The following is a 25,181-nucleotide window of genomic DNA, read 5'->3' as shown; positions in this document are numbered from 1 at the left end:
TCTGGAGGCAAGAATACTGGAGTGGGTTGCCATTTCCTTCTCCACACATACATACATACACACAGAATCTGAGCTGAGAATCACTTCTGTCAGTTGCTGTTACTGATATGAGTGTGTCATGTCACCTCCAATGTACTAGAGGGATTTAATAGGATTGAAGTCCAGTGCTTTTGTGGGAAAAAAGGCAGCCAACACAGAGGATCAAACCCTCAGCTCTGTAATTTATCTAATGGAGTTTATAGTTAAAAAAAAAACAACAAAAGAAACCTATGGTTCCTTGGATGGAAACATTTTGGGTCTAATAATTGAATTACAGCACTGTAAGCCACTAATGACTTCTATTTTGCTTTTAAGAATTTGTGGAATAATCCCCCAATTCTCAAAGAGGGGCAAGGTACAGGGTGTTTATTTTACTCAGCCGGGTGCTTACAATGACATCACCACCCCAAAGGAAGGGATACCCAGCTATTTCAAACAGAGGCAAATTCCAGCCTAGTGCCCGGAAGAGATTTTTAAGAAGTTGCTACATACCTGTTCTAGGCGACCTTCCCCCCTTTTTTTATTGTGAAGTTGAAGATAAGAGTCCATTCTTGGAGTGGGTAATCCCAAAGTCAGCTTGTTCTTTTCCACAAAATACTGTTTGGACTTCCTTCGCCGAGGGCTGCGTGATCCTGGCAGGAACGGCCCTCTGCGTGAACTTGAACTCTTCAAGTACTGAGAGAGGTTGCTGGACTTCTCCTCAGGATCACTGTCACTCAGCACGGAAAACGGCTCAGAGCGGTGGGTGCTGAGCTCGTAGTTCGGGCTTACGAATTCACTCCCGAGTAAGGAGGCTGTGCTCCGTGGGCGTGTCTGTTCACCTTTGCTCCCTGAGAGGTCCAGCGAAGGCTCCTTGGAAGGGTAGAGTGGGTCCAGAGTCAGATTTTCTGTAGAGCTGTCCACGGACTCTGGCAACGCTTCCACAGGCAACAACTTCCCCTCCTCTTTCTTACTCTTCCAGTTTGGATCGTATCGGAGGTGTGAGTATTTGTCTTCTGTGGGTTGTTGGCTGCCCAGAGCAGAAAAGAAATGTCAAGGCCTTCATCCAAACAGATTACTCATTCTCTTCAGCTGACCATCTTACTCAACATCAATCTCCATCTTTCTCTTACAATTTTCCTTTTTACTATATAACATGGGAAAGACACATTTCAGGCTTAGACTAGGCCTACACACTACACATAAGGGCAGAAAGTCATCATTATCTAAGTTCACTGAAATATGGAATAAAAAAGGGGGATGGTTCATTTCTAAATGCTGGAAAACCAATGTCTGTAACATTAAACCAGTGAAATCATCTTGATGAGAGGAATGCTATTACTTAGACACACCATAAGTTGCATAAGTAATAAGCTGCTGAGGATATAATGGATTTCACACTTAGCTGGTGATATACACATTTAACTGTTTATCAAGGAAGGGAAATTCGACTGTTGCCTGGACAACGACTCAGTCTACATCTTTTGTGGGAGAAAAGTAGGATTTATGCCAACTGAACACCTACACAGGTTCATCCTCCTGTATCAGTGATTTTTATTCATCACTTCATTTTGTCTTTTTTTTCAAATATGCTATGGGAAGATCCCTCACATTTGGGATCAGACAATGCCTCTGAAAGCTCTCAGCTCATATTCTCTGGGTCAGGTCTGTGTACACAAAACTCAGTAGACAGGTCAGCATGTGTTTTAAGGTGTAGAAAAGCCCTATATGAATAAAAGGTTAAGCATAGGGTCCTGCCTGGTCCATATGAATGGGTCCATAATCAGTACATATGACCCCAAATCAAGTCCTCCCTTTTTCCCTATGATGATCTCAATTTGTAAAGCACCTCCTAGTCTTAATCAAAAAAGGAAAAAAAAATGCTGGTAATATGGGCATATTTAATGGCCTCTTTGATCTTCAAAAGCTAAATGGGAGAGATTTTCCTTGAGTACAGTAGATGCAATCCTCTAATCAAAAAGAAAATGTAAATCATCTGGGCTTTTTATGCTATTTGATATTCCCGTTTACAGAGGACATAATTTTATGCTGGGTAAACAAACTAATGGTGCCCCTAATGCTAATTTAGTCTTCTTAATGTGAACCTAGATTTCTTTGATTTGATGTAAAGCAGAAACTAGAGCAGAAAGCCCCAACTTCCATATCTTGCTAAATTGTCACTTTGAATTTTTAGTGTCCTTTTTTTTAACCATGATGCAAGGCTTGCTGGACGGGATGTCAGTTCCCTGATCCAGGACTGAACCTGGGTCACAATGGTGTAAGTCCCGAGTCCTAACCCACTGGACTGCCGGTGAGTTCCCCTTGTCACTGTGAATCCATAGTTCACATGTTAAGATGGAAAACTTATTGGGATGGACTGCTCTTCCTTTTCCACTGAGGGAAGAAAAATGATATTCTCCTCCAGCAAAGCGCCTGGATGGATGGTCCGTGATTGTCAGGAAACTGACATCAAACTGTGTGACTCGTCACTCCTGGAACTCCACAGGGCAACCTGCCTCTGGGGCTTTGAGGAGGTCTCTCTGTGCGATGCCCCCTACTGTCCCAGGAGCAGGGGTTGGTCCAGCGGGGCATAATCTGGATTTGGGAGTAGACAGACCTGGGCTCAAGTCCTGGGTCCATCACGACCTATCTGTGCCTCGGTTGGTAGACCATGTCATCTCTGAGCCAGTTTCTCTCATCCTTAAGTTAGGGATCAGTTATATTTGTTCTGTTTATTTCTCAAGATTGCATAAAAGCCAGATGAGACAATGTAGCAAAATTCATGTGCTGTATTTGTGCTTAGTTCACTGTTCACCATGGCAACTGTATCTCCTCACCTAGGTCAGGTCCTGGGCAGCAGGGACTGAGGGCTGGCCTTCCTTTCCCTAACCTCTGCCCTATGTGCTATGGACAGAAGAGGTAAAATGTGATGCTTGAATCAATAACTGAGCATTAGATATTTATATATTTAAAAAAACCCAACAATAGTAAATTAGTGTTTAAACAGGCAGAAAAGCTGTTTTCTTTGGACCAAACCAGTGAATGACTTTAGGGCTTATTTTGCACTGCATCAAGTAAAAGTTTCAGCAATGGAAGAAAAGATGAAAAGAGTCAAATAAATAAAGATAGAAAGTATTTTTTTAAATGAAGAAATGTGTCATTTTCTCATATCTATGATATATTCAAAGGAAAATGTGAGTTTAACTCTCCTCATTCATTCATTCACTTGATTTGACAGAATTTAACTTTCTTCATGCATTTGCTTGTTCAGTGATTCTATAGATGTTTATTGAGCACGTACTAAGTTAGGGGGAGGTGGTGCTAATGGTCAAGAACATGCCTGTCAATGCAGGAGATGTTCGATCCCTGGGTCGGGAAGATCCCCTGGGATAGGAAATGGCAAGTCACTCTAGTATTCTTGCCTGGAAAATTCCACGGACAGAGGAGCCTGGTGGTCTACAGTCCACGGGTTTACAAAGAGTCGGACACGACTGCACATCCCCACACAAGTTAGGGGGAGATGGTGGTGAGCTCAGTTGGGGATACAGACCAGGAAATGAGCGATTTACAGCTGGAGCCATGAGTGCAGCGAGCAGGAGAATGGAGGGACACCGAGTCCCAGCTTGGGAGAAAGGGAAGCTTTCTGAAGGCACTGATGGCTTCGCTGATACCGAAGTCTGAGAAGGGCAGAGAGTCTAAGCCAGGCTGAGGAAGCAACTTGTAAAAAGGGACAGAGGAGCGAGAGAACATGGGGCTTTCAAAGGACAAATTTTGCAGGATAAAGTGGAGGCTAGGAGTGGGGACGGTTGAGGAGTGAAGCTCAGGGTTAAGCCGAGGTGAAATTTTGTAGGGCTTTGTAAATTCCGTGAAGGGTATGGCTTAACTCCATTAACTTGAAAGTTTGGGTTTAATTTAGCAAAATCACTCAATTAAAGAATAAAGTAAGACAGATATATTTGGATAGGCACAGTGATGTGGTGTTCAAAGGGCTTATCTACGGTTATCTACGGCTTATATACGGTTTTGGGGGGAAAGTTTTAGAACAAGTAGCCTTCTTCTTTGCGCTGTTTAAAGCAGGGCTTGGCAAATTTAAAAGTGATACATCTGGGCCTCCCTGGTGGCTCAGTGGTAAAGAATCAGCCTGCCAATGCAGGAGATAAGGGTTCAGTCTCTAGCCCAGGAAGATCCCACGTGCTGTGGAGCAACTAAGCCTGTGCACCGCGACTATTGAGCCTGTGCTCTAGAGCCTGGGAGCAGCAACTACTGAGCCCATGGGCTGCAATCACTGAGGCACGTGAGCCTAGAGCTTGTGCTCCACAACCAGAGAAGCCACTGCAAAGAGAAGCATAAGCACCGCAGCTAGAGCGTAGTCCCTGCTATCCACAACCAGAGAGAAGCCCGCGCAGCAATGAAGACTCAAAAATAAATTAAAAGACAAATTCTTATAAAGTGACGCATCTTATTGGGGCCCACTGGCCCACCGCTTTCCTAGGCTGGGTTGTAGAGTGCTGGCTTTGGGAAGATAGAACATATTATGCCGTGCTGATCTAGGGAATGCTTATAATGAATCTCCTTTTTTAACCTCAGAGCAACCCTATGGGGAGGTGTCACTATTATGTCCATTTAATAGATGAAGAAACTGAGGTTTAGAGAGTGAGGATCAGATTGCCTGCACTGAATTCCTTGTGCTGCCAGTTAGCGTGGGAGTGTGGGCAAGTTATTGTAGTTCTCTGTGCTTCAGTTTCTTCATCAATAAAATAAGGATGCAAATAGTACCTACCTAAAAAAAGATAATAGTACCTACTTCATAGTCATTGAGAGTATTAAGCACATTTGTATACATATATATGCTGAGAACTATGTTCTTTTTTAAGATATAATTTTCTTATTATCTGTGTTTGCTTTTTAAAAAATATTTATTTGGTTGTGTTGGGTCATAGTTGCGGCACACGGGCTTCGTTGTGGCTCGCAGGCTTCTCTCTAGCTGTGGCTTGAGGGCTTAGTTGCCCCGTGCATGTGGGATCTTAGTTCCTTGACTAGGGATCAAACCTGCGTCCCTGCATTGCAAGGCAGATTCTTAGTCACTGGACCACTGGGGGAGTCCCTAGAACTATGTTCTTGGCACAGAGTAAGGAAGGCCCCAGGAAGGGTCTGCTATGAAAGCGCGTGCCGACAGGCTCCGTCACTGGAGTCTGTTGCTGTGTTTTGCGTTTTGTCACAGGACACGACACTGATATGTCTTGTGCTTCCTGCTGATTGGATCTCAAGGGATTTTTTTCTCCCTAAGGCCTAAGTTATTTCCAGGACACAGTGTTGTCTTGTGATGCACTAAGCGGCACCTTAGTGGCCTGAAAGAATGAATACACTCTCTTAAAAAAAAAGATTAAAATTTTTTCCAAAGAACTAAGCGTCATGAACTGTGATTTAGGAAAATGGGATTAAGAAATGTCTATGTTTCCACACGATGAGAAATTTTAGGCACTGCTGAGAGATGAGGAAGATAAAACTGGGAGAATTCAATTATTTTAGGCTTTCAGAAGGAGATATAATTTCTAGCCTCAACAAATTGCCATCAGACACTGCCAAGCAGCATCACACACCCTGGAAAAGACGGGTGTTTTGAGTGAAATCTGGAAAATTCAGAAGGCTTTGAAACAAATCAGACATACTGAGTTGCTTGGGCTGTGAAAGATATTTTTGAACCAATCGTTTGAAGAGACACTCTAATAATGCGTATTTATAAGATTAGAATCAGAAAATGTGGCTCTTCTAAGAGCTTTAATTACACTGTACCGTGTACAGCTACAATGACTATCTTAAAACATGCCCCTTTCTCTTCCTTTTGATGGAAACCATATGTAGGGACAAATGGGAGGTTATGTTTTGCAAACTCAGGAGCGTGAAAAGCTGTAATACTTCACAGAAACAAATCTAATGGTTGAAATAGAACATGATACTAAAGAAGCCCATTGTTCTGAGCTTGTGTGCTGAGATGCTCCATTGTGTTGTGTGGTCCAGGTCAACACACTGGAACAAAATGAGTGTGAAGTGCTCCTTCATCGGTAATCATGTGCACACAAAACACACACCTCGTTTTCTCCCCATTGGATAGGGAGGTTAGACAATGAGTACACAGTGCTTTTGTTGCCATTCAGACAACAGATGCCAGGTCTGCCCTTCGGATGCCCAGGTTAGAGATGGATGCAGAGAGGAACGGGAGGGTGGTCTCCTAGGCATATGCCATCCTATTTGCTGTCTCTAATGGACCATATTTGAGCACTGGCTGTGACAACTTCAGTCCAAATAAAATCAAATCTCCATTTGACGAAGAGCTTCGTGTTCAGTTTAGTATTCAATCAAAAAATTACTAAAATTAGAGCATGTTTCTAGTACAATTAACATCCTTTGCACTCATAATAAAATATTCAATAACTGGCCATTTTGCCTGTCAAGGAGGTGAATAAAAGCATTGCTATTAATCATTTAGCAGTTATTTCTTTGCCACTTTATTTTAAGTAGGCAGTTAAATTGAAACTGCACATGTTATTATTGATTTAGGTTTAATTTAATCCTTTTAAACAGAACAATTATTCCCAATTTATATGCCATTAAATCTTTTATGGATATGAACAGCAAATTTAATTTCTGTTTAAGTGTACAGTTTTTAATGCTTCTTTAAGGAGCAATAAATCTGACAATTGCTTCCAAGGATTTCTGAATTCTGTGCTTATCTTAATCTTTTTATCAACAGCTTTTAAGTAAATAAAATGAAATAAATCCAAAGGATCAAAAAAATCACTTTTGCAAGTATGAAACAAAAAGGTTCCACAAGTATATTGAAATCCTTTGGGAAGGCTATTTACAACCCAGAAAATTTCATCTAATGCAGGTATTTATTCTGCTAAAAAAATTAAACATTTTAATAGAAGAAAAGTAGTTTAATGAACCAAAGGCCAAAGACTATCCACAAGTGAAGGGGTTGGATTATTATGTTATCTGGTGAGTTTTGTTGACTGCAGTCATACAGTTTGGATAATTCCAATCAAAGTCTCCCTTTTTTGACAACAGCTTTTGGCTGCAAGATAACCAAATATTTGCACCAGGTTCTTATAGTACCAGTGTTGATTCATGGACAATCTCTGAGTTAAATTATCTTAAGAGGGCATGCTAGTAATTGCAATGTGAAATTCCAGTACCTCGTTTCCATTAAGATTATCTTACATGAAACAAAGGCTGCATCCTCACAAGGGAAATGCTGTATGACACAGAACATATTTAGAAACAGAATTCCCTCCTTCAGTGACAGTTTACAATGCTCCTGCCAGACATTTTCTGTGGAAAGCTCGGGAGTTCTTTTCATTCTCCAGAAACAGTGGCTAAAAGGCACAGACCTAGATTGACAGCACTTCCAGGTGCTAGTTTCTTGTACTTTTTTAAGAATTTTTTTTTTTTTTGATGTGGACCATTTTTAAGAAAATCCACTCCAGTATTCTTGCCTGGAAAATTCCATGGACAGAGGAGCCTGGTGTGGTACAGTCCATGGGATTGTAGAGAGTCATACAACTGAGCACACACATACCATTTTTAAAGTCTAGACTGAATTTGTTACAATATTTTTTCTGTTTTATATATATATATATATATATATTTTTTTTTTTTTGCCAAGAGGCATGTAGGATCTTAGCTCCCTGACCAGAGATGGAACCCGCATCCCTTGCATTGGAAGGTAAGATATTAACCACTGGACCACCAGGGAAGTCCTCTCTTGTATTTTAACTGCCAGATACTAATGGCATTGGAATTGCAAGGTAGCTGTGATGTCATGGGAAGAGCACTGGAGAGGCCTTGACACCTGAGCCCTAGTCCAGATTTTGCCACTGAGCAGTTATGTGAACTTGGGTAAGTTTCTTATCCACTCTAGGCCTCAGGTTCCACCTTTTATTAATACAGTAAGGGATAGGCTGACCTTTAAAAGACCAAACAGCTCTAAGAATCCACCATTTTAAAAACTGAATTGGGCCTATCATGGGAAACTCACTAATATACATAGGGGTTGGGAAAAAATTTTTAATTCCATCCATTAAAAAATTATAGTAACCAAAGATTTCCACATTTCCAAATTTGTCAGGGAGTAGAAACAGATGAATACAGTGAAGGTTGTCAATTAAACTTATCTCCTTAGTTACTTGGTTACAGTCTTCCTCTTGATAAAGTGGCAGGACTGTAGGTGATATAAATTTCAATAACACATTGTGAGGTTTCGAACTCACTGTTTATTTACTTATTTTAACACAGTAATGCATCCCCATTTGGAAATAAGCTGGAAAGGAACTCATGGTCGTCTCCGAGGGCAATAAAACCCCAGGAGTCACGGTAGCATTAGCATTTCTGGCGGCGCCTGTGCCTCTAATAGACATAATTCATGCCCACGCACACACTTCACTTCCTCCTCTGACTGCTCGTCTGTCATGATGGCACAATGCCTGCTCTGAGGAGCGTGTCAGGGTTTCACAGCTGCATAGTTAGTGAGCAAGTGGACATAAGACAGCAGTGGCCAGTACCTATGACAGCAGGTCTCTTCTTTGATATGATGATACCCATGTGATCAGAAATAAATAACCAACATGCTAGTAGCTATCGCCAAATACTGTGTGAACCCCAGAGGACTGGGTACATGCGCACGCATGCTCATGACTCTCTGCGACATTATGGACTGTAGCCTGCCAGGCTCCTCTGTGCATGGGATTTCCCAGGCAACAATACTGGAGTGGGTTGCCAATTCCTTCTCCAGGAGGATCTTCCCCACTCAGCAATCAAACCTGTGTCTCTTGCATCTCCTGCATGGGCAGGCAGATTCTTTACCACTGAGCCACCTGGGAAGCCCTTGGGTATAGAGTAGAATGCATTTGAAGAGGCTGGCCAGCCAATGACCTTAAATGGAAAATCTCATCAAGACAACATAAATTAACATGAATGAATGTTGCTAGAAACCAACAGGAATGAAAGTTGATGCCTGGAAGCTCTCAGAATGTTCTTGATAAAACTAGAATATTACACTTAGCCTCAAGTTTCTTTACTCTCCCAACCAGAGGGAGAAAAATAAATCTCTACGACACTTATGAGAGGAAATAATCTCTCATCAGCTCAAATATATCTTATGTGTGAAATTGGAGGGGAAAGTTAAAATTCTGAGTTTGGGTTTTTACTAAGTCTCTCTACCTACTTTTGGTTTTGCTTATCCCATACTAATATTTAAGTCCTAGAAATCACCATTCAGTACTTCACTTGATTCTTGTATTGTTAATCGGAGACAACATACAGTCATCCCTGGTATGTGTGAGGGATTGGTTCCAGGACATGCTGAGAATACCAAATTCTGTGGATGCTCAAGTGGCAGGACCCACCCTCTGTATCCACGGTACCACATCCAGTAATTCAACCAACTGTGGGTTTTGTACTACTGTAGTACTATTTATTAACAAAAAATCTTCATGTGAGTGAACCCATTCAGTTCAAATTCATTTTGTTCAAGGGTCAACTATATATATATATACACACACACACACAACATATTTATATACAAATACTACATATTTCATATATATATGTGAAAGCTTTTGAGAGGAAAAATTATATACTACCACAAAAATGCAGATGATTATTCCTGAGTCCTTTTCTTCAGTTCAGTTCAGTCACTCAGTCATGTCCGACTCTTTGCTACCCCATGAATCGCAGCACGCCAGGCCTCCCTGTCCATCACCAACTCCCGGAGTTCACTCAGACTCACGTCCATCGAGTCAGTGATGCCATCCAGCCATCTCATCCTCTGTTGTCCCCTTCTCCTCCTGCCCCCAATCCCTCCCAGCATCAGTGTCTTTTCCAATGAGTCAACTCTTCACATGAGGTGGCCAAAGTACTGGAGTTTCAGCTTCAGCATCATTCCTTCCAAAGAAATCCCAGGGCTGATCTCCTTCAGAATGGGCTGGTTGGATCTCCTTGCAGTCCAAGGGACTCTCAAGAGTCTTCTCCAACACCATAGTTCAAAAGCATCAATTCTTCGGCACTCAGCTTTCTTCCCAGTCCAACTCGCACATCCATACATGACCATTGGAAAAACCATAGCCTTGACTAGACGGACCTTAGTCGGCAAAGTAATGTCTCTGCTTTTGAATATGCTATCTAGGTTGGTCATAACTTTTATTCCAAGGAGTAAGCGTCTTTTAGTTTCATGGCTGCAGTCACCATCTGCAGTGATTTTGGAGTCCCCCCCGCAAAAAACTCTGACACTGTTTCCACTGTTTCCCCATCTATTTCCCATGAAGTGATGGGACCGGATGCCATGATCTTCGTTTTCTGAGTCCTTTTCTTACTTTCAGTCAATTCTGAATATTCAAGTTAACTAAGAATACCTTCCCTCACCTGTCTTCCACCCAGTAATTTCTGGCACAAGGTGGTCTGTTAGACAGAATGGGAGATATTTGGTGAGGGTTCTGCTTCCCAGGTGATGAGAGAGCCTTCACTGAAGGAAAACATTCTGTTTTCCAGTAGAGTTGCTGGGGAATACAGGCTACTGTCATTCTGATGGATGTGAATCTGCGCAAGCTCTGGGAGGTAGTGAAGGACAGGGAAGCCTGGTGTGCTGCAGTCCGTGGGGTCACAAAGAGTTGGACACGACTGAGTGACTGAACAACAACAAATGATCCTCCTGCCCCGAAGTAAAACACCATCAATGTTTATTGTGTTCTGAGGATACAGGATCCATTACAGATTTGTATTACTTAACTAAAATTTATCATTTTACATGCATATTTAATCTGGCCTCAGTTCGGTCCATATTGAAGCTGTTACAGCTTTAATTTCTGATAGAGAGCAAAACTGAGTTCTTGACTAGATCAGTCCTTGATCACCTATCCAGATACATACAACTGGAGACACAGACTTTGGAGTTAGAAGACAGTTCATTCAGTTTAATTTCTGGCTTGGCCACTTAGTAGCTACATACACCTAACAAAACTTTCAGAGCCTTGGTTCCCCATCTGCAAAATTTGTTTAAGAGCCTCTTGTTGTGATAAATGAGATAGTATATATCAAGCAAATGGTCCTCCAAATAGTAGCTAATTATATTGAGGTATTTTTGTAAATAAAACCTTATCAAACACATATACCAGTTACTGTATTGCTGCTTTCTGATTTTTTTTTTTTAACATATGAGGCTTCAGAGGGCCACAGGGCTGAAGAGGTTATTTCTAATACTCTAGGAATTACATTGATCTCCTTTTCCCTGAGTGCCGAGTGTCATAAGGCTAGTTCTGAAGTGGGGTTTAAGGATTATCATGTGAAGATCCTCTTTCTACTCTTGATTCATTCACTGCAGTCAATGCTGCTCCAATTTCTATTAAGTAAAAGGTTTTTCTAATCCATATACATTGAGCTGAGGCTTGACTTTGCTGAGGTACAAGGGAGCAATTGCTTTGAGGAGGTTCTAGTAACATCAAAACACAAGAGTAGAGCTCAAGTGACTTGGCAGGCAGCTTTTAAAATGGTTGCCCACAAAAGCAAGAAGAAAGAGATTTTGCTTGGTTTTAAGGCAAGGCTTTGACTAATTATTTTGAACTACAGTTCCCAGAATGCCATCTACCTGACAGAAATGAAAGCACTCTTGAATTTCATATTGAGAGCCTGTGACCAATTTGTCTATTTCTCGACTCATAAACTACTCAGATCCAAGCAACGATACACCAAGGAAAAGTTTCCAAGATGAACAGAGAAAGGGGCCAGTAAGGAAATGCTCAGCTGGATGATATTTTTTTAAGGCTTTAAAAGTTGTTTTTATTTGGTTATGCTGGGGCCTTGGTTGCAGGATCTTTCAGTTGTGGCATGCTGGATCTAGCTCCCTGATCAGGGATTGAATCTGGGCCCCCTGCATTGGAGTGCAAAGTCTTAGCCACCGGATTATAAGGGAAGTCTTTGGATGATATTTTTGAGGCACTACTTGACTAAATGCTTTGGTTGTGTTTTCCTTTATAGTGGAGAACTGGTTCTCCAGTCAATGTATGAAGCATTGCACAGCCAAACAATTACTAGGGCCATCACCCACTCTAATCCTGGGGATTATAGTCTTTCATTAATGTTTCCAAGACAAATCAGTCTAAGGAAAATACTATCGTTTTAGGATCTGTGAATCAGAAGGCCAATGCCCTAACCATGCTTTTGACTTTGTATTATTCTTTATTTAAAAATACATTGATGTTTTTGGGACTCCCTTGGAGTCTAAAGTGTCACATTCTTCCGGCTACTATGGATTTGTGAAATTGTTACTTTTCTTCTTACTCCTGAGTGTTGACTGTCTCTTCCTCCAGTGCTCTGAAAAAGACAGAGAACCAATGGCTCTTCTAAGGGGATCCTGTGTAGTGAAAACGATCCCTGGATTGAAAATTGAGAGCTGGGTGCCCATTTCATCTCTTCCACTAAATTACTTTGTGACACAGGAGATCAAGCTCTGAGCCTTTACAGTGGGAATACTGACTCCAAGACCCTAGACTATCAGAGAACTAACCCTAGGGAGTATCAAATAGTGAGAACTCACACAAAGGAAACCGCTTGAATACAAGACCCAGCATCACCCAACCACCAGTAGTACTCTGTGCAGGATGCCTCATCTAAACAACAAACAAAACAAAAACACAAACCCAGTCATTAGCAGACAGGATTACCACCTCACTCATCCTCGCCCATCAGAGGAAAAACAAACAAACAAACAAAAACTCAGCACAAATCTCACCCTATACGAAGCTTGCACAAACCATTGGAGCAACCTTAGGAGGGCAGAAATCAAAAGGAAGAAAGAATTCAACCTTGAAGCCTGGGAAAAGGAGACCTCAAACACAATAAGTTAAAAAAAATAATGAAAAGGCAGAGAAATACTACACAAATGAAGAAACAAACTGGAAATACAGAAGTCCAAAGAAATGAAGAGGGAATAGGCAAACTACCTGAAAAAGAATTCAGAATAATGATAGTAGAGATAGTCAAAAACCTTGAAAACAAAATGGAGAAAATGCAAGAATCAATTAACAAAGACCTAGAAGAATTAAAGAATAAACATACAGAGACAAACAACACAATTACTGAAATCAAAAATACTCTGGAAGGAGTCAATAGCAGAATATCTGAAGCAGAAGAACGAATCAGTGAGCTGGAAGATAAAATGGTGGAAATAACTTCTGAAGAGCAGAATAAAGTAAAAAGAATGAAAAGAACCGAGGACAGTCTCAGAGACCTTTGGGGCAATATCAAATGCACCAACATTCAAATTATAGGGGTCCCAGAAAAAAAAAGAGAAAAAGAGTATGAGAAAGTTTTTGAAGAAATTATAGTTGAAAATTCCCCCAACATGGAAAAGGAAGTAGTCAATCAAGTCTAAGAGGCACAAAGAGTCCCATAGAGGATAAACCCAAGGAGAAACACCAAGACAAATACTAACTAAACTAACAAAGACTAAACACAAAGAAAGAATATTAAAAACAGCAAGGGAGAACCCCATACAAGGGAAACCCCATACGCTTAACAGCTGATCTTTTCAGCAGAAACTCTTCAGACCATAAGGGAATGGCAGGATATACTTAAAGTACTGAAAGGGAAAAATCTACAATCAAGATTACTGTACCCAGCAAGGATCTCATTCAAAACTGATGGAGAAATAAAAAGGTTTTCAGACAAGCAAAAGTTAAGAGAATTCAGTACCACCAAACCAGCTTTACAACAATGTTAAAAGGACTTATACAGTTAAGAAATACAAGAGAAGAAAAAAGATCTACAAAATCAACCCCAAACAATTAAGAAAATGGCTATAGGAACATATATATCAATAATTACTTTAAATGTAAATGCATTAAATGTTCCAACCAAAAGACACAGACTGGCTGAATGGATACAAAAACAAGACCCATATATATGCTGTTTACAAGAGACCCACTTCAGACCTAAAGACTGATGAAAGTGAGAGTATGGAAAAATATATTCCATGCAGATAGTGAGGAAAAGAGAGCTGGAGTAGCAATTCTCATATCAGACAAAATAGACCTTAAAATAAGGAATATTATAAGAGATAAGGAAGGACACTACATAATGATCAAGGGATCAATCCAAGAGGAAGACATAACAATTATAAATATCTATGCACCCAACATAGGAGCACCTCAATACATAAGACAAACACTAACAGACATAAAAGGAGAAATTGACAGTAACACAATAATAGTAGGAGACTTTAACACCCCACTCACACCAATGGACAGATCATCAAAACAGAAAATTAATAAGGAAACACAAGTCTTAAATGGTACGTTAGATGAGAAGGATATCTTCAGGACATTCCATCCAAATGCAAAATACACCTTCTTCTCAAGTGTACATGGAACATTCTCCATGATAGACCACATCTTGGGTCACAAATCAAACCTCAGTAAATTTAAGAAAACTGAAATCATATCAAGCATCTTCTCCAACCGCAATGGTATGAGACTAGATATGAATTACAAGAAAAAAACTAAGAAACACAAAGATATGGAGATTAAACAACATGTTCCTAAATAACCAACAGGTTGCTGAAGAAATCAAAAGGGAAATCAGAAAATTTCTAGAAACTAATGACAATGAAAACCTGACAACTCAAAACCAATGGGATGCAGCAAAAGCAGTTCTAAGAAGGAAGTTTATAGCAATACAATCTTACCTCAAGAAATAAGAAAAACATCAAATAGACAACCTAACTTTACACCCAAAACAACTGGAAAAAGAAGGACAACCCCTGCCCCCAAATTAGTAGAAGGAAAGAAATCATAAAGATCTGAGAAGAAATAGATGAAAAAGAAATGAAAGAAGCAATAGTAGAGATTAATAAAACTAAAAGCTGGTTCTTTGAGAGGATAAACAAAATTGACAAGCCTTTAGCCAGACTCATCAAGAAAAAAGAGAAAAGAATCAAAACAACAAGATTAAAAATGAAAAAGGAGAGGTTATAATAGACAATGAAGAAATACAAAGGATTATAAGAGACTATTATGAACAACTCTATGGCAATAAAATGGATAACATGGAAGAAATGAACAGACTCTTAGAAAAGTTCAATGTTCCAAGACTGAACTAGGAAGAAATAGAAACTATGAACAACCCAGTTACAAGCACTGAAATTGAAGCTGTGATCAAAAATCTCCCAAAAAACAAAAGCCCAGGACCACATGGCCTCACAGGAGAATTCTATCAAATATTTAGAGAAGAGCTAATGCCTATCCTTCTAGAACTCTTTCAAAAAACTGCAAAGGAAGGAATACTTCCAAACTCATTCTACAAGGCCACCATCACCCTGATAACAAAAGCAGACAAAGAAAACATAAAAAAAGAAAACTACAGGCCAACATCACTGATGAACTAGATGCAAAAATCCTCAACAAAAATTTTAGCAAACAGAATTCAGCAACACATCAAAAAGCTCATACACCATGATCAAGTTGGGTTTATTCCAGGGATGCAAGGATTCTTCAGTATACGCAAATCAGTCAATGTGATACACCATATTAACAAATTGAAAGAAAAACCATATGATCGTCTTAATAGATGTAGAAAAAGCCTTTGACAAAATTCAGCACCCATTTATGATTAAAACTCTTCAAAAAATGGGCATAGAAGGAACCTACCTCAAAATAGTAAAGGCCATATATAATAAACGTACAGCAAACATTATTCTCAATGGTGAAAAACTGAAAGCATTCCCCCTAAGATCAGGAACAAGACAAGGGTGTCCACTTTCACCACTATTATTCAACATAGTTCTGGAAGTCCTAGCTACAGCAGTCAGAGAAGAAAAATAAAAGGAATCCAGATTGGAAAAGAAGTAAAGCTCTCACTGTTTGCAGGTGACATGATACTATACATAGAAAACCCTAAAGATAATTATCAGAAAATTACTAGAGCTAATCAGTGAATTTAGCAAAGTTGCAGGATACAAAATCAATACAGAGAAATCACTTGCATTTCTATTTACTAACAATGAAAAATCAGATAGAGAAATTAAGGAATCAATCCCATTCACCATTGCAACAAAAAGAATTAAATATCTAGGAATAAACTTACCTAAGGAGACAAAAGGACTGTATACAGAAAATTATAAGACACTAATGAAAGAAAGCAAAGATGCCATAAACAGATGGACATAAACAAAGATGACATAAACATATTCCATGTTTCTGGGTAGGAAGAATCAATATTGTGAAAATGACTATACTACCAAATCCAAGCTACAGATTCAGTGCAATCCCTATCAAATTACCAATGACATTTTTCACAGAACTACAACAAAATATTTCACGATTCATATGGAAACACAAAAGACCCCAAATAGCCAAAGCAGTCTTGAGAAAGAAGCATTGAGCTGGAGGAATCAACCTTCCTGACTTCAGATTATACTACAAAGCTACAGTCATCAAGACAGTGTGGTTCTGGTGCAAAAACAGAAATATAGACCAATGGAACAAGATAGAAAGCCCAGAAATAAACCCATGCACCTATGGGTACCTTATTTTTGACACAGGAGGCAAGAATATACAATGGGGCACAGATAGCATCTTCAATAAATGGTTCTGGGAAAACTGGACAGCTACATGTAAAAGAATGAAATTAGAACACATCCTAACACCATACACAAAGATAAACTCAAAATGGATTAAAGACCTAAATGTAAGACCAGAAACTATAAAACTCTTAGAAGAAAACATAAGCAGAACATTTGATGACATAAATCTAAGCAAGATCCTCTATGACCCACCTCCTAGAGTAATGGAAATAAAAACAAAAGTAAACAAGTGGGACTTGATTAAACTTAAAGCTTTTGCACAGCAAAGAGAACTGTAAGCAAGGTGAAAAAGACAACCCTCAGAATGGGAGAAAATAATAGCAAATGAAACAACTGACAAAGGATTAATTTCCAAAATATACAAGCAGCTCATACAACTCAATGCCAGAAAAACAAACAACCCAATCAAAAAGTGGGGGAAAAGACCTAAACAGACATTTCTCCAAAGAAGACATACAGATGGCTAACAAACACATGAAAAGATGCTCAACATCGCTCATTATTAGAGAAATGCAAATCAAAACTACAGTGAGATACCACCTCACACCAGTCTGAATGGCTATCATCAAAAAGTCTACAAACAATAAATGCTGGAGAGGGTGTGGAGAAAAGGGAACGCTCTTGCACTGTTGGTGGGAATGTAAATTGATACAGCCACTATGGAAGATGGTATGGAGATTCCTTAAAAAACTAGGAATAAAGCCACCATATCACCCAGCAATCCCACTCCTAGGCATATAGCCTGAGGAAACCAAAATTGAAACAGACACATGTATCCCATTGTTCACTGCAGCACCATTTACTATAGCTAGAACATGGAAGCAACCTGGAAGCAACCTAGATGTCCATCGACAGATGAATGGGTAAAGAAGCTGTGGTACAAATACACAATGGAATATTACTCAGCCATAAAAAGGAATGCATTGAGTCAGTTCTGATAAGGTGGATGAACCTAGAACCTATTATACAGGGTGAAGTGAGTCAGAAAGAGAAAGTTAAATGTTGTATTCTAATGCATATATACATAATCTAGAAAAATGGTACTGAGGAATTTATAGGGCAGCAGTGGAGAAACAGATATAGAGAATAGACTTATGGATGGACATGAGGAGAGAGGAGGAAAGGGTGAGATGTATGGAAAGAGTAACATCACCATATGTAAAATAGATAGCCAATGGGAGTTTGCTGTATGACTCAGGAAACTCAAACAGGGGCTCTGTATCCACCTAGAGGGATGGGATGGGGAGGGAAACGGGAGGGAGGTTCAAAAGGGAGGGGATATATACGTATACCTGTGGCTGATTCATGTTGAGGTCTGACAGAAAACAAAATTCTATAAGGCAATTATCCTTCAATAAAGAAATAAATTTTAAAAATACATTGAATAGTATTTAAATTGTCCTTTGGTAAAAAGCAAGGTTAAAGTCAGGTCTCTGAGCACTGTTCAAAGAGGAAAAACTCAACATCGGGGAAATGAGGTCACATAATGGCTCCTTGCCTTGGTTTCTTCCTTGTAAAAGTACAGACAAGAATACCTATCCTTTCCAATGCCCTGTTTCTATAAATAAAACTGCCATTTATTACCTAGGAGACTATGACTCTCTTAGATTAGTGTTACAATAAAAACACGGTTTAAAGCATAGAGTCAGACTGCAGGAGTTTGCTGCTCTACCGCGCCCCTGGTGAAATAAATAACCAGCTTCTGTAAGCCTCGTTTGTAGTCTCTAAGATGGGATCATGATAGTGTCCACCTGTTGGGGCTGCCAAAAGGATTAAATAAGATGATATATGTCAAGTGTCTGGCACAGGAATTAGGCTCAGGACAAGTATTCTGTCAATGCTTTTGTTGTCAGAACCTTAAAGTAATCTTTGCCTTCTCTTGTTCTTTCCAACCCCAGTTCTAAACTGTCACCAAGTCCTAGCAATTCTTGATATACATATGTCTCCGCTCATTAGCTATGAAGGAAATGAATCAAAAATCGCTATGAGGGAAATACACTCATATGAGAGTATGTATTGGTTGGAACGTCCCTGGTGGTCCAGTGGTTAAGACTCCACGCTTCCACCATGAGGGTCTTGTCCCTGATCAGGAAACTGAGATCCCACAGGCTGTGCAGCAAAGCCAGAATAAAAGTATGCGTTGGTTATCCCTGAGGAGGACAGGGGGTGTGAGAAGAGGAACAAGGAAACTATCTGCAACATTTTATGTTTTAAAAAATATATCTGAAACAAATATGCAATAAGGGTGAGATGGTATTTTTCTCTGTACTTTTCTGTGGATTAGAATGTTTTCTTAATTCAAAACCTCAGGGAATTCCCTAGTGGTCCAGTGGTTAGGACTTGGCGCTTTCACTGCTGTGGCCCGGGTTCAATCCCTGGTTGGGGAACTAAGATCCTGCAGGCTGCACGGCATGGCCAAAGTAAATAAATGAATTTTTTTTTTTTTTTTAAAAAGAAACCCTCAACATCAGTAACAAAGCACTCTGATGTTAGGTGACTTCATCTCTGTCAGCTTCATCTTCCTGACCTGTAAAATGGGAATAGCAGCACTTTCTTGTGGGATTGCAGTGAAGAATTGAGTGAAGTTACAATGGCCTTTCGAAAGAGATGACGTTACTATTACTGTTGTCATTATAATTACTACCATCTAGTGGTCTCTGCTGTGTTTTTACTGTCTAATTCATAATGCACCAGCTTGCAGAATAATCTTCCTTGAATATTGCTTCATCTTATTGTCCTCCCCAAGAACCTGAATTTTCTCCTCTGGGTATACCCAACCCCATTCAGTCAGGGGTGGCAAGCTGGTTAAAGCCTTCCTAAGCCTCTTTCACCCCCTAACTCTGTGGCTGCACCTCATTATAGCATTTATCACTTGTCAGTAAGTCTCCTATATACGAATGAGTTCCATTCCAAGATGGTTAAGTCAGTTAAGATAAGGTAAGATCAGTTAGTTAAGTCCAATTTATTTGTAAGTCTAATAAAGCTACCCTCGGTACCCAACTAACAAAATTGCCTTTATAGCATTGTACTGTTAGGGTTTATAATATGTTCATATCTTTGAAAGTTCATGACTAGAAGGTTCGTATGTAGGGGATTTACTCTACTCTGACGGCCCCTAAGAAGCAGACGAGCTCGATTCAACTTGGTATCTTCAGTGAAAGAAGGAAGGAAGAAAGGGGGAAAAGAAGTAGGGCTAGCCTCTCATCCTGGCTCCCATGAAAGACTGCGCCAGGAGTGTACTCTTGGGAAACATCATCTGAGTTCTGTGTTCAGTGTCACATCCGTGGCATGGGATGTGGTGTCCACAAAGGCCCTTGAAAGCAGGCTCCTCCTCTAATTTCCCTACCTTCAAAACACATCCTCTGTCATCAAATGCGGCTCAATGGGCCACACACACTCATGTTAATTCTGTTCTTTTTCCCCCAAATCGTGCCTAGTTTCCCAAACCCTGCCTGCCCAGGTTCTAAGCCTTCCAATAAACTTTCCTCAATTTATTTTAGCCCTAAGTTAAAAATCATCTAACACAAAGAAGGCTCAGGAGGGAGGGGATATATGTATACATAGCTGATTCACTTTGTTGTACAGCAGAAACTAATACAACATGGTAACGCAGCTATATTCCAATTCAAAAAAATAAAAGCAGTTTATACTGCACATTTGTAAAAATTGTTTCCTTAATTTTAAGAGAATATGGTAACACATTATTTTCTACAATTCCCATGCACCTTTATTACTTGGCTAACAAAATTAAGCCCTACTTCTGACTTTATATCATTGCTCCTCCTCAACCCTTCAGCTTTGGTTTTATGAAAAAACAAAAACAAAAAACCATGGTAGAAGAGCGTTTTTTTTTTAATCTAACACATAACTTATTAAGAGTCACTGTTTGAAGCACTTTATATATATATATATATATATATATATATATATATATACACACACACACACACACATATATATATATGAAACATACACACACATGCACACACACACTGATTTTAGCCTCACAATAAACTGTGAGATAACTACTATTATTATCCCATTTTTACTGATGAGCTGAGGCACAGAGAGTTTAAATGGGCTTAGCCAAGGTCACACAACTAGTCAGTGGCAGAATTTGAAACCACTTGGTCTGCTTCAGATGCTTTGTAACTTACCACCATCCCAAGATCCCTTTCTAATCAGTGGCTTTGAACTTCAATACTCTAGTGTGTCATTTATATTTTCATTGAAACTGAATAATATTGCACTCATTTATATCTTCTTAGATGTTTTGGTAGCTTCTAGCATAAAATGAATATACCCTAAATACTGATGGTTATAGAAATCAAATCTCTGTGATTATATCAGCCCAGGAAAGTAGACCTCTCCTGGCTCAGGTAGAGGTCTCAAGTTCCCCACAACAATGTACTTCACTGACGTGATGGCAGTCTTGTGAGAGAAGCAGGCTGGCTCATTTCACAGGAGAGAAAAAATGAGCTGCAAAAGACTAAAAGGGACTTATTTCAAATTATACACTAAACACCATTGCCTTGACCAACTCAAGAACACCTGAGTCCAAAGTCATGGCATTTTTCTAGATGAGGCTCTCTGGGATTTCTCCAAGGTGGGGTCATAGCACCTTGGAATATGGACACTTGGAATATGGACAGGAAGTAAGGAGCATAAGAAATACAAATGTCCTTATCATTAATAACTATTCTCATCAAAAATCTTGGCTCCAAGCTGTCCTTAACTGCTTGGAGATCTGTCTCACACACATTACAAAGGAGCTCGTTACAAGAGCCTGTTCAGAAACAGACTCATAGACTTAGAAAACGAACTTCTGGTTGCCAAAGGGGAAAGGTTGTTGAGGGGGAGGGATAAACGAAGAGTTTGCAATTAACATGTACACATTACTATAAATAAAACAGATAATCAACAGGGACCTACTGTATAGTACAGGGAGTTCTACTCAATATTTGGTAATAAAAAAGAAAAGAACGGGAAAAGAATGAAAAAAGAATTAGATATATGTATACCTATAACTGAATCACTTTGCATACCTGAAAGTAATACAACATTGTAAATCAATTATATCCACTAAAAAAAAATCCCCAAACAAGAGCCCATCCTTACTTTCACTTGGGACAGTACCAATAATTATGTAACAGTGCATCTCAGAACCCACTGTTTCTTACACAAGCCAATTCCTTACCTGTTAATTGCACCAGCGTCTTGGGTGTGGAGGTTTTCCTTGCAGGCCCTCTGAGCTGCTTTTCTGCTTGCTTCCTCTTCCATCTCACTCAAGCTCTCCTCCTCTAGGCTGTCAGGCTCCATGTCATTCTGAATTTGGTCTTCAAGGTCAGACCGGGACTTGATCTTTTGAGTGGGGCTTTCTGAGTCAGATTCCAAAGAGTCTTTTGAAATCAAATGTAAGTCTTCTTTCTTAAAAGATGGCTCTGTGGACTGGACCTTTAAGTTGGTGTGATGTACAGGAGATTGAATAGACAGCTTGGGAATGAATTTACTATGACTCATCTTGAGAAAAATACAAAAATGAACAGGGATTCTCTCTGGTGGATGGCAGCAGCTGGCGGGATATTTAAAGCTGTTGTTCACAAGAGCATTTGCCTAAAAAAGTTATATTTATGTTATTCTGTGACAATTAAAATCTCTAATTCTAATATTAATCAAAAACTTAAATAAGTAAGAGAACCTCATTATATTATCTGCAGGCTTTTGTATGCACCCTTTTGTAAGTATGAGAAAGGTCTATTGGAAAAACTATTGTGTTTTTCCATTTATAGGAACACTTCTGCTGCAGAGCTCATAAACAGTCTGAATAATCAAATGCAGCTTTATTGAGGAAATCAAATGACTGGAATCCTTTTTCTAGCTTCCAAGAGCCTGTTACAGATAAGACTGGACAAAACCAAATGCGTTATTATGGATAGTACTTCAATGCCTTATTTCCAATATCCAGCGCACTGATATATATATGCCGTGTTCAGTAGTATTTACGGACAGAGTAAAACAGGTTCACGGTCTGCCTTTTGGAAAATAAAGGAGGGGGAGACAGTATGGTTTCCACAGTTGGAACTGAAAAGATGATGGAAGCTAGTTTGTTCCTAGACCTATACTGGCTGACTTTTCATTTGAAGGACTTTTTGATATTCAGGTTGCTACCAGGTAGGAATATGTAATTTAAGTGGATGTAACATGGAGATCAGCTTCAGCTCAGTGTTAATAAAAACCCCATGATAATGATCAAAACTGTTCAACAGAAGATTTGATGGCCTTGTGAAGTCTGCCATTCAGTGATTCACAGCAGAGGCTGGGTATCCACGTGGACCTGAAAGGGATGCTGTCCTGGGGAATGTTGGCTGGGTGGAAGATTGGCCTGAATACAGCTGGGGTCCCTTCTAACTTGCTTAAGAGTATGATTCTAAGTGAGCCCTCCCTGTCTCAAAGGGCTGTCATAAAGACCCATGAGATGGTTTACGGTAAGGGTGCTTTGAGTTCAGATACGATTGAAAGGAAATGATGTTTTTGGATTGTGTTTCCTTTCATCTCTAGCTGGCATTTCTGTTTGCTCTGTCTTCTATCTCACTGCCTTTATGCCATTTTTTTCCCCTGTAGGTCAGATAACAGAAACAACCTTTCTGATCAGAGATTACTGTAAAAATTTCTTTTAATGGTTTACTCCTATTCTTTTGGCAAATCCTTTCTTTAATTAAATAACATGACCTTCTTTTTAGTCCTAGTTGACCTTGTTGCTAACGTTTCTATGGAACATCCTCAACTCCTTGGAGGAAAGCACCTTAACAAACAAAAGAGACCAAAGGTAACATTCATATTGAAATACATATGATATTTAAATATCTATGGTTTTCTTTTTAACTTAAAGTTCCCCCCTCTTGGTAGACTAACATATTATTTGTCAAACTGTTTGTATTAATTGCCTTATTTTAAAAATATATATTTCATTTTACCATATTATTTTAATTTTGAGAAATGGATCAACCTTTGCTTTTAGGATATTTTTAGAAAACAGCAAATCCCTCAAATACTAACACATTTTAACCAAAGCAATTTGTAATAATACATCTTTAAGAGTTCAAGTCACTGTACTTGGGATCTTTAAAAAGCTTGAAATAATTATTGTATTTCAATTTGGAACTGCCCCTTCATGAAATAATTCAGTCCCTTCAATTTCTCGTTTCTTAAATAGACTAGGGTTTCTTGGAGTTAATCAGTTAAAAATGTTCATAGGAAAAGATACGATTTTTGTTGTTGATGTTTGGGAGCTGATGAAGAGAGCAAAGCCAGATACCATCCAAGTGGGTCATCTGTGGAGGTGTGATTTTATAAAAGCATAGGATTAAAAAAGGAAAAGCTGATGGCTGAAATAAATTAGAAAGTGGGACTTCTAAATGCAGTGAATGTGGCTCCCTACTGGACAAAGTTTTTCACTGAAATTTCAGACAAAGACCGGCTGACACATCTCCTAAGTAAACAAGGCAGACAGGGATAAACCAGTGGCACCAAGAAACCCCTTGTTCCCAAGGGGTGCCATCAAGATCCTTGGGCCCAGCCCATTACATTAGTACTGAGAGGAACACACTTCCTTCTGTAGGTGAAATGTAGCCCTGCTTTAAGGGTTCATCCTCCAAGACGAGTGCAGAGGAAAAGTTACCCTGTTTTGGAACAAATCCTAAGCTGCCCAAAGGGGTGTGGCATTTATTTCCTCCCTCCACCTATTCTCTGATGGACAAGACTCGGCAGCTAGCAGCGCTTTAAGGCCCAGGAAGTGATGGGTGATCCGGTGGGTCTGATGCCCCGGACCGGCTTGATCAACGCAGATTAGGGCTGTTCTGGGAGTCTGGGCGCCAGTCTTTCCAGATCCCGACCACCGGCCCCTGGGCTCCGTCCCTGCCTCGGCCACCGTCTGTTCTTCCCATCTGGGTCCCAAGGGCTCCCGCTTGTGGGCTCCCTTTTCTCCCCACCTGGATCACTTTCCTCAAGAGGTTTTTTCCTGTCCCCATCCACGGTCCCACCGCCCACCCCCAACCCCTGCTCGGGCGCACCGCACACCCTGTTTGGGAGGCAACCGCCTGTCACCTTGCCGGGGGTTCCTGGCTGCCGCGACCCTGGAGGCCCCGCATCCTCAGCGCTGGCGCCTCCCAGTCCCGCCCTGCGTCTCCCAGTGCTGCCCTGGAGACCGGGGCCAACAGAGCCAGCCCCGCGCGACTCGGGCCGCCCGGCTGTGGGCGGGGCCTCAGCGAGAGGGCGGGGCCTGTGCTGTCCATCCCGGCATCCCCCGTTACACAGTGCCGGGTCTAGCCAGTCCAGGTGGAGAGGGTGGGACGGGTTGTGATGACCGCGTCCAGGGCACAGCTCCCAGGATCCCGGGAGCTCCCAATGAAGCCGCTCGCAGCCCATACTGGCTTTTCCAAAGTTGAAAAACAAGGAAAGACAGGCCACCGAGTGGGAAGGGATTATGTAAAGAACTCCTACAAATTAAGAAAGCAAAGAATCCAATTTAAAAATG

The 25,181-nt window shown here is 40.2% G+C and overlaps 1 protein-coding gene and 1 non-coding gene across 2 annotated transcripts in view; one reads left to right on the top strand and one right to left on the bottom strand.

Annotated features, from left to right (window-relative positions):
- The window catches only part of JHY (junctional cadherin complex regulator), a 78,280-nt gene extending 53,465 nt beyond the window's left edge, over positions 1–24,815 (bottom strand). Inside the window, exons 1-3 of the mRNA XM_069554214.1 lie at positions 24,752–24,815; positions 21,846–22,261; positions 532–1,048 (exon numbers count right to left, since the gene is read on the bottom strand). Coding sequence (XP_069410315.1) covers positions 532–1,048; positions 21,846–22,168 — 840 coding nt within the window. The 5' untranslated portion in view covers positions 22,169–22,261; positions 24,752–24,815. The remainder of the gene's footprint in view (positions 1–531; positions 1,049–21,845; positions 22,262–24,751) is intronic.
- Positions 18,964–19,035, top strand: TRNAE-UUC (transfer RNA glutamic acid (anticodon UUC)). Its single transcript has one exon. It is a non-coding gene; the product is annotated as a tRNA-Glu (tRNA).
- Positions 24,816–25,181: the final 366 nt, after the last annotated feature.

This window comes from Ovis canadensis, chromosome 15 (assembly GCF_042477335.2).
Source record: "Ovis canadensis isolate MfBH-ARS-UI-01 breed Bighorn chromosome 15, ARS-UI_OviCan_v2, whole genome shotgun sequence".
NCBI classification, from domain to species: Eukaryota; Metazoa; Chordata; class Mammalia; order Artiodactyla; family Bovidae; genus Ovis; species Ovis canadensis.
Note: the sequence above shows the minus strand (reverse complement) of the source record. Positions and strands in the feature narration are given on the sequence as shown.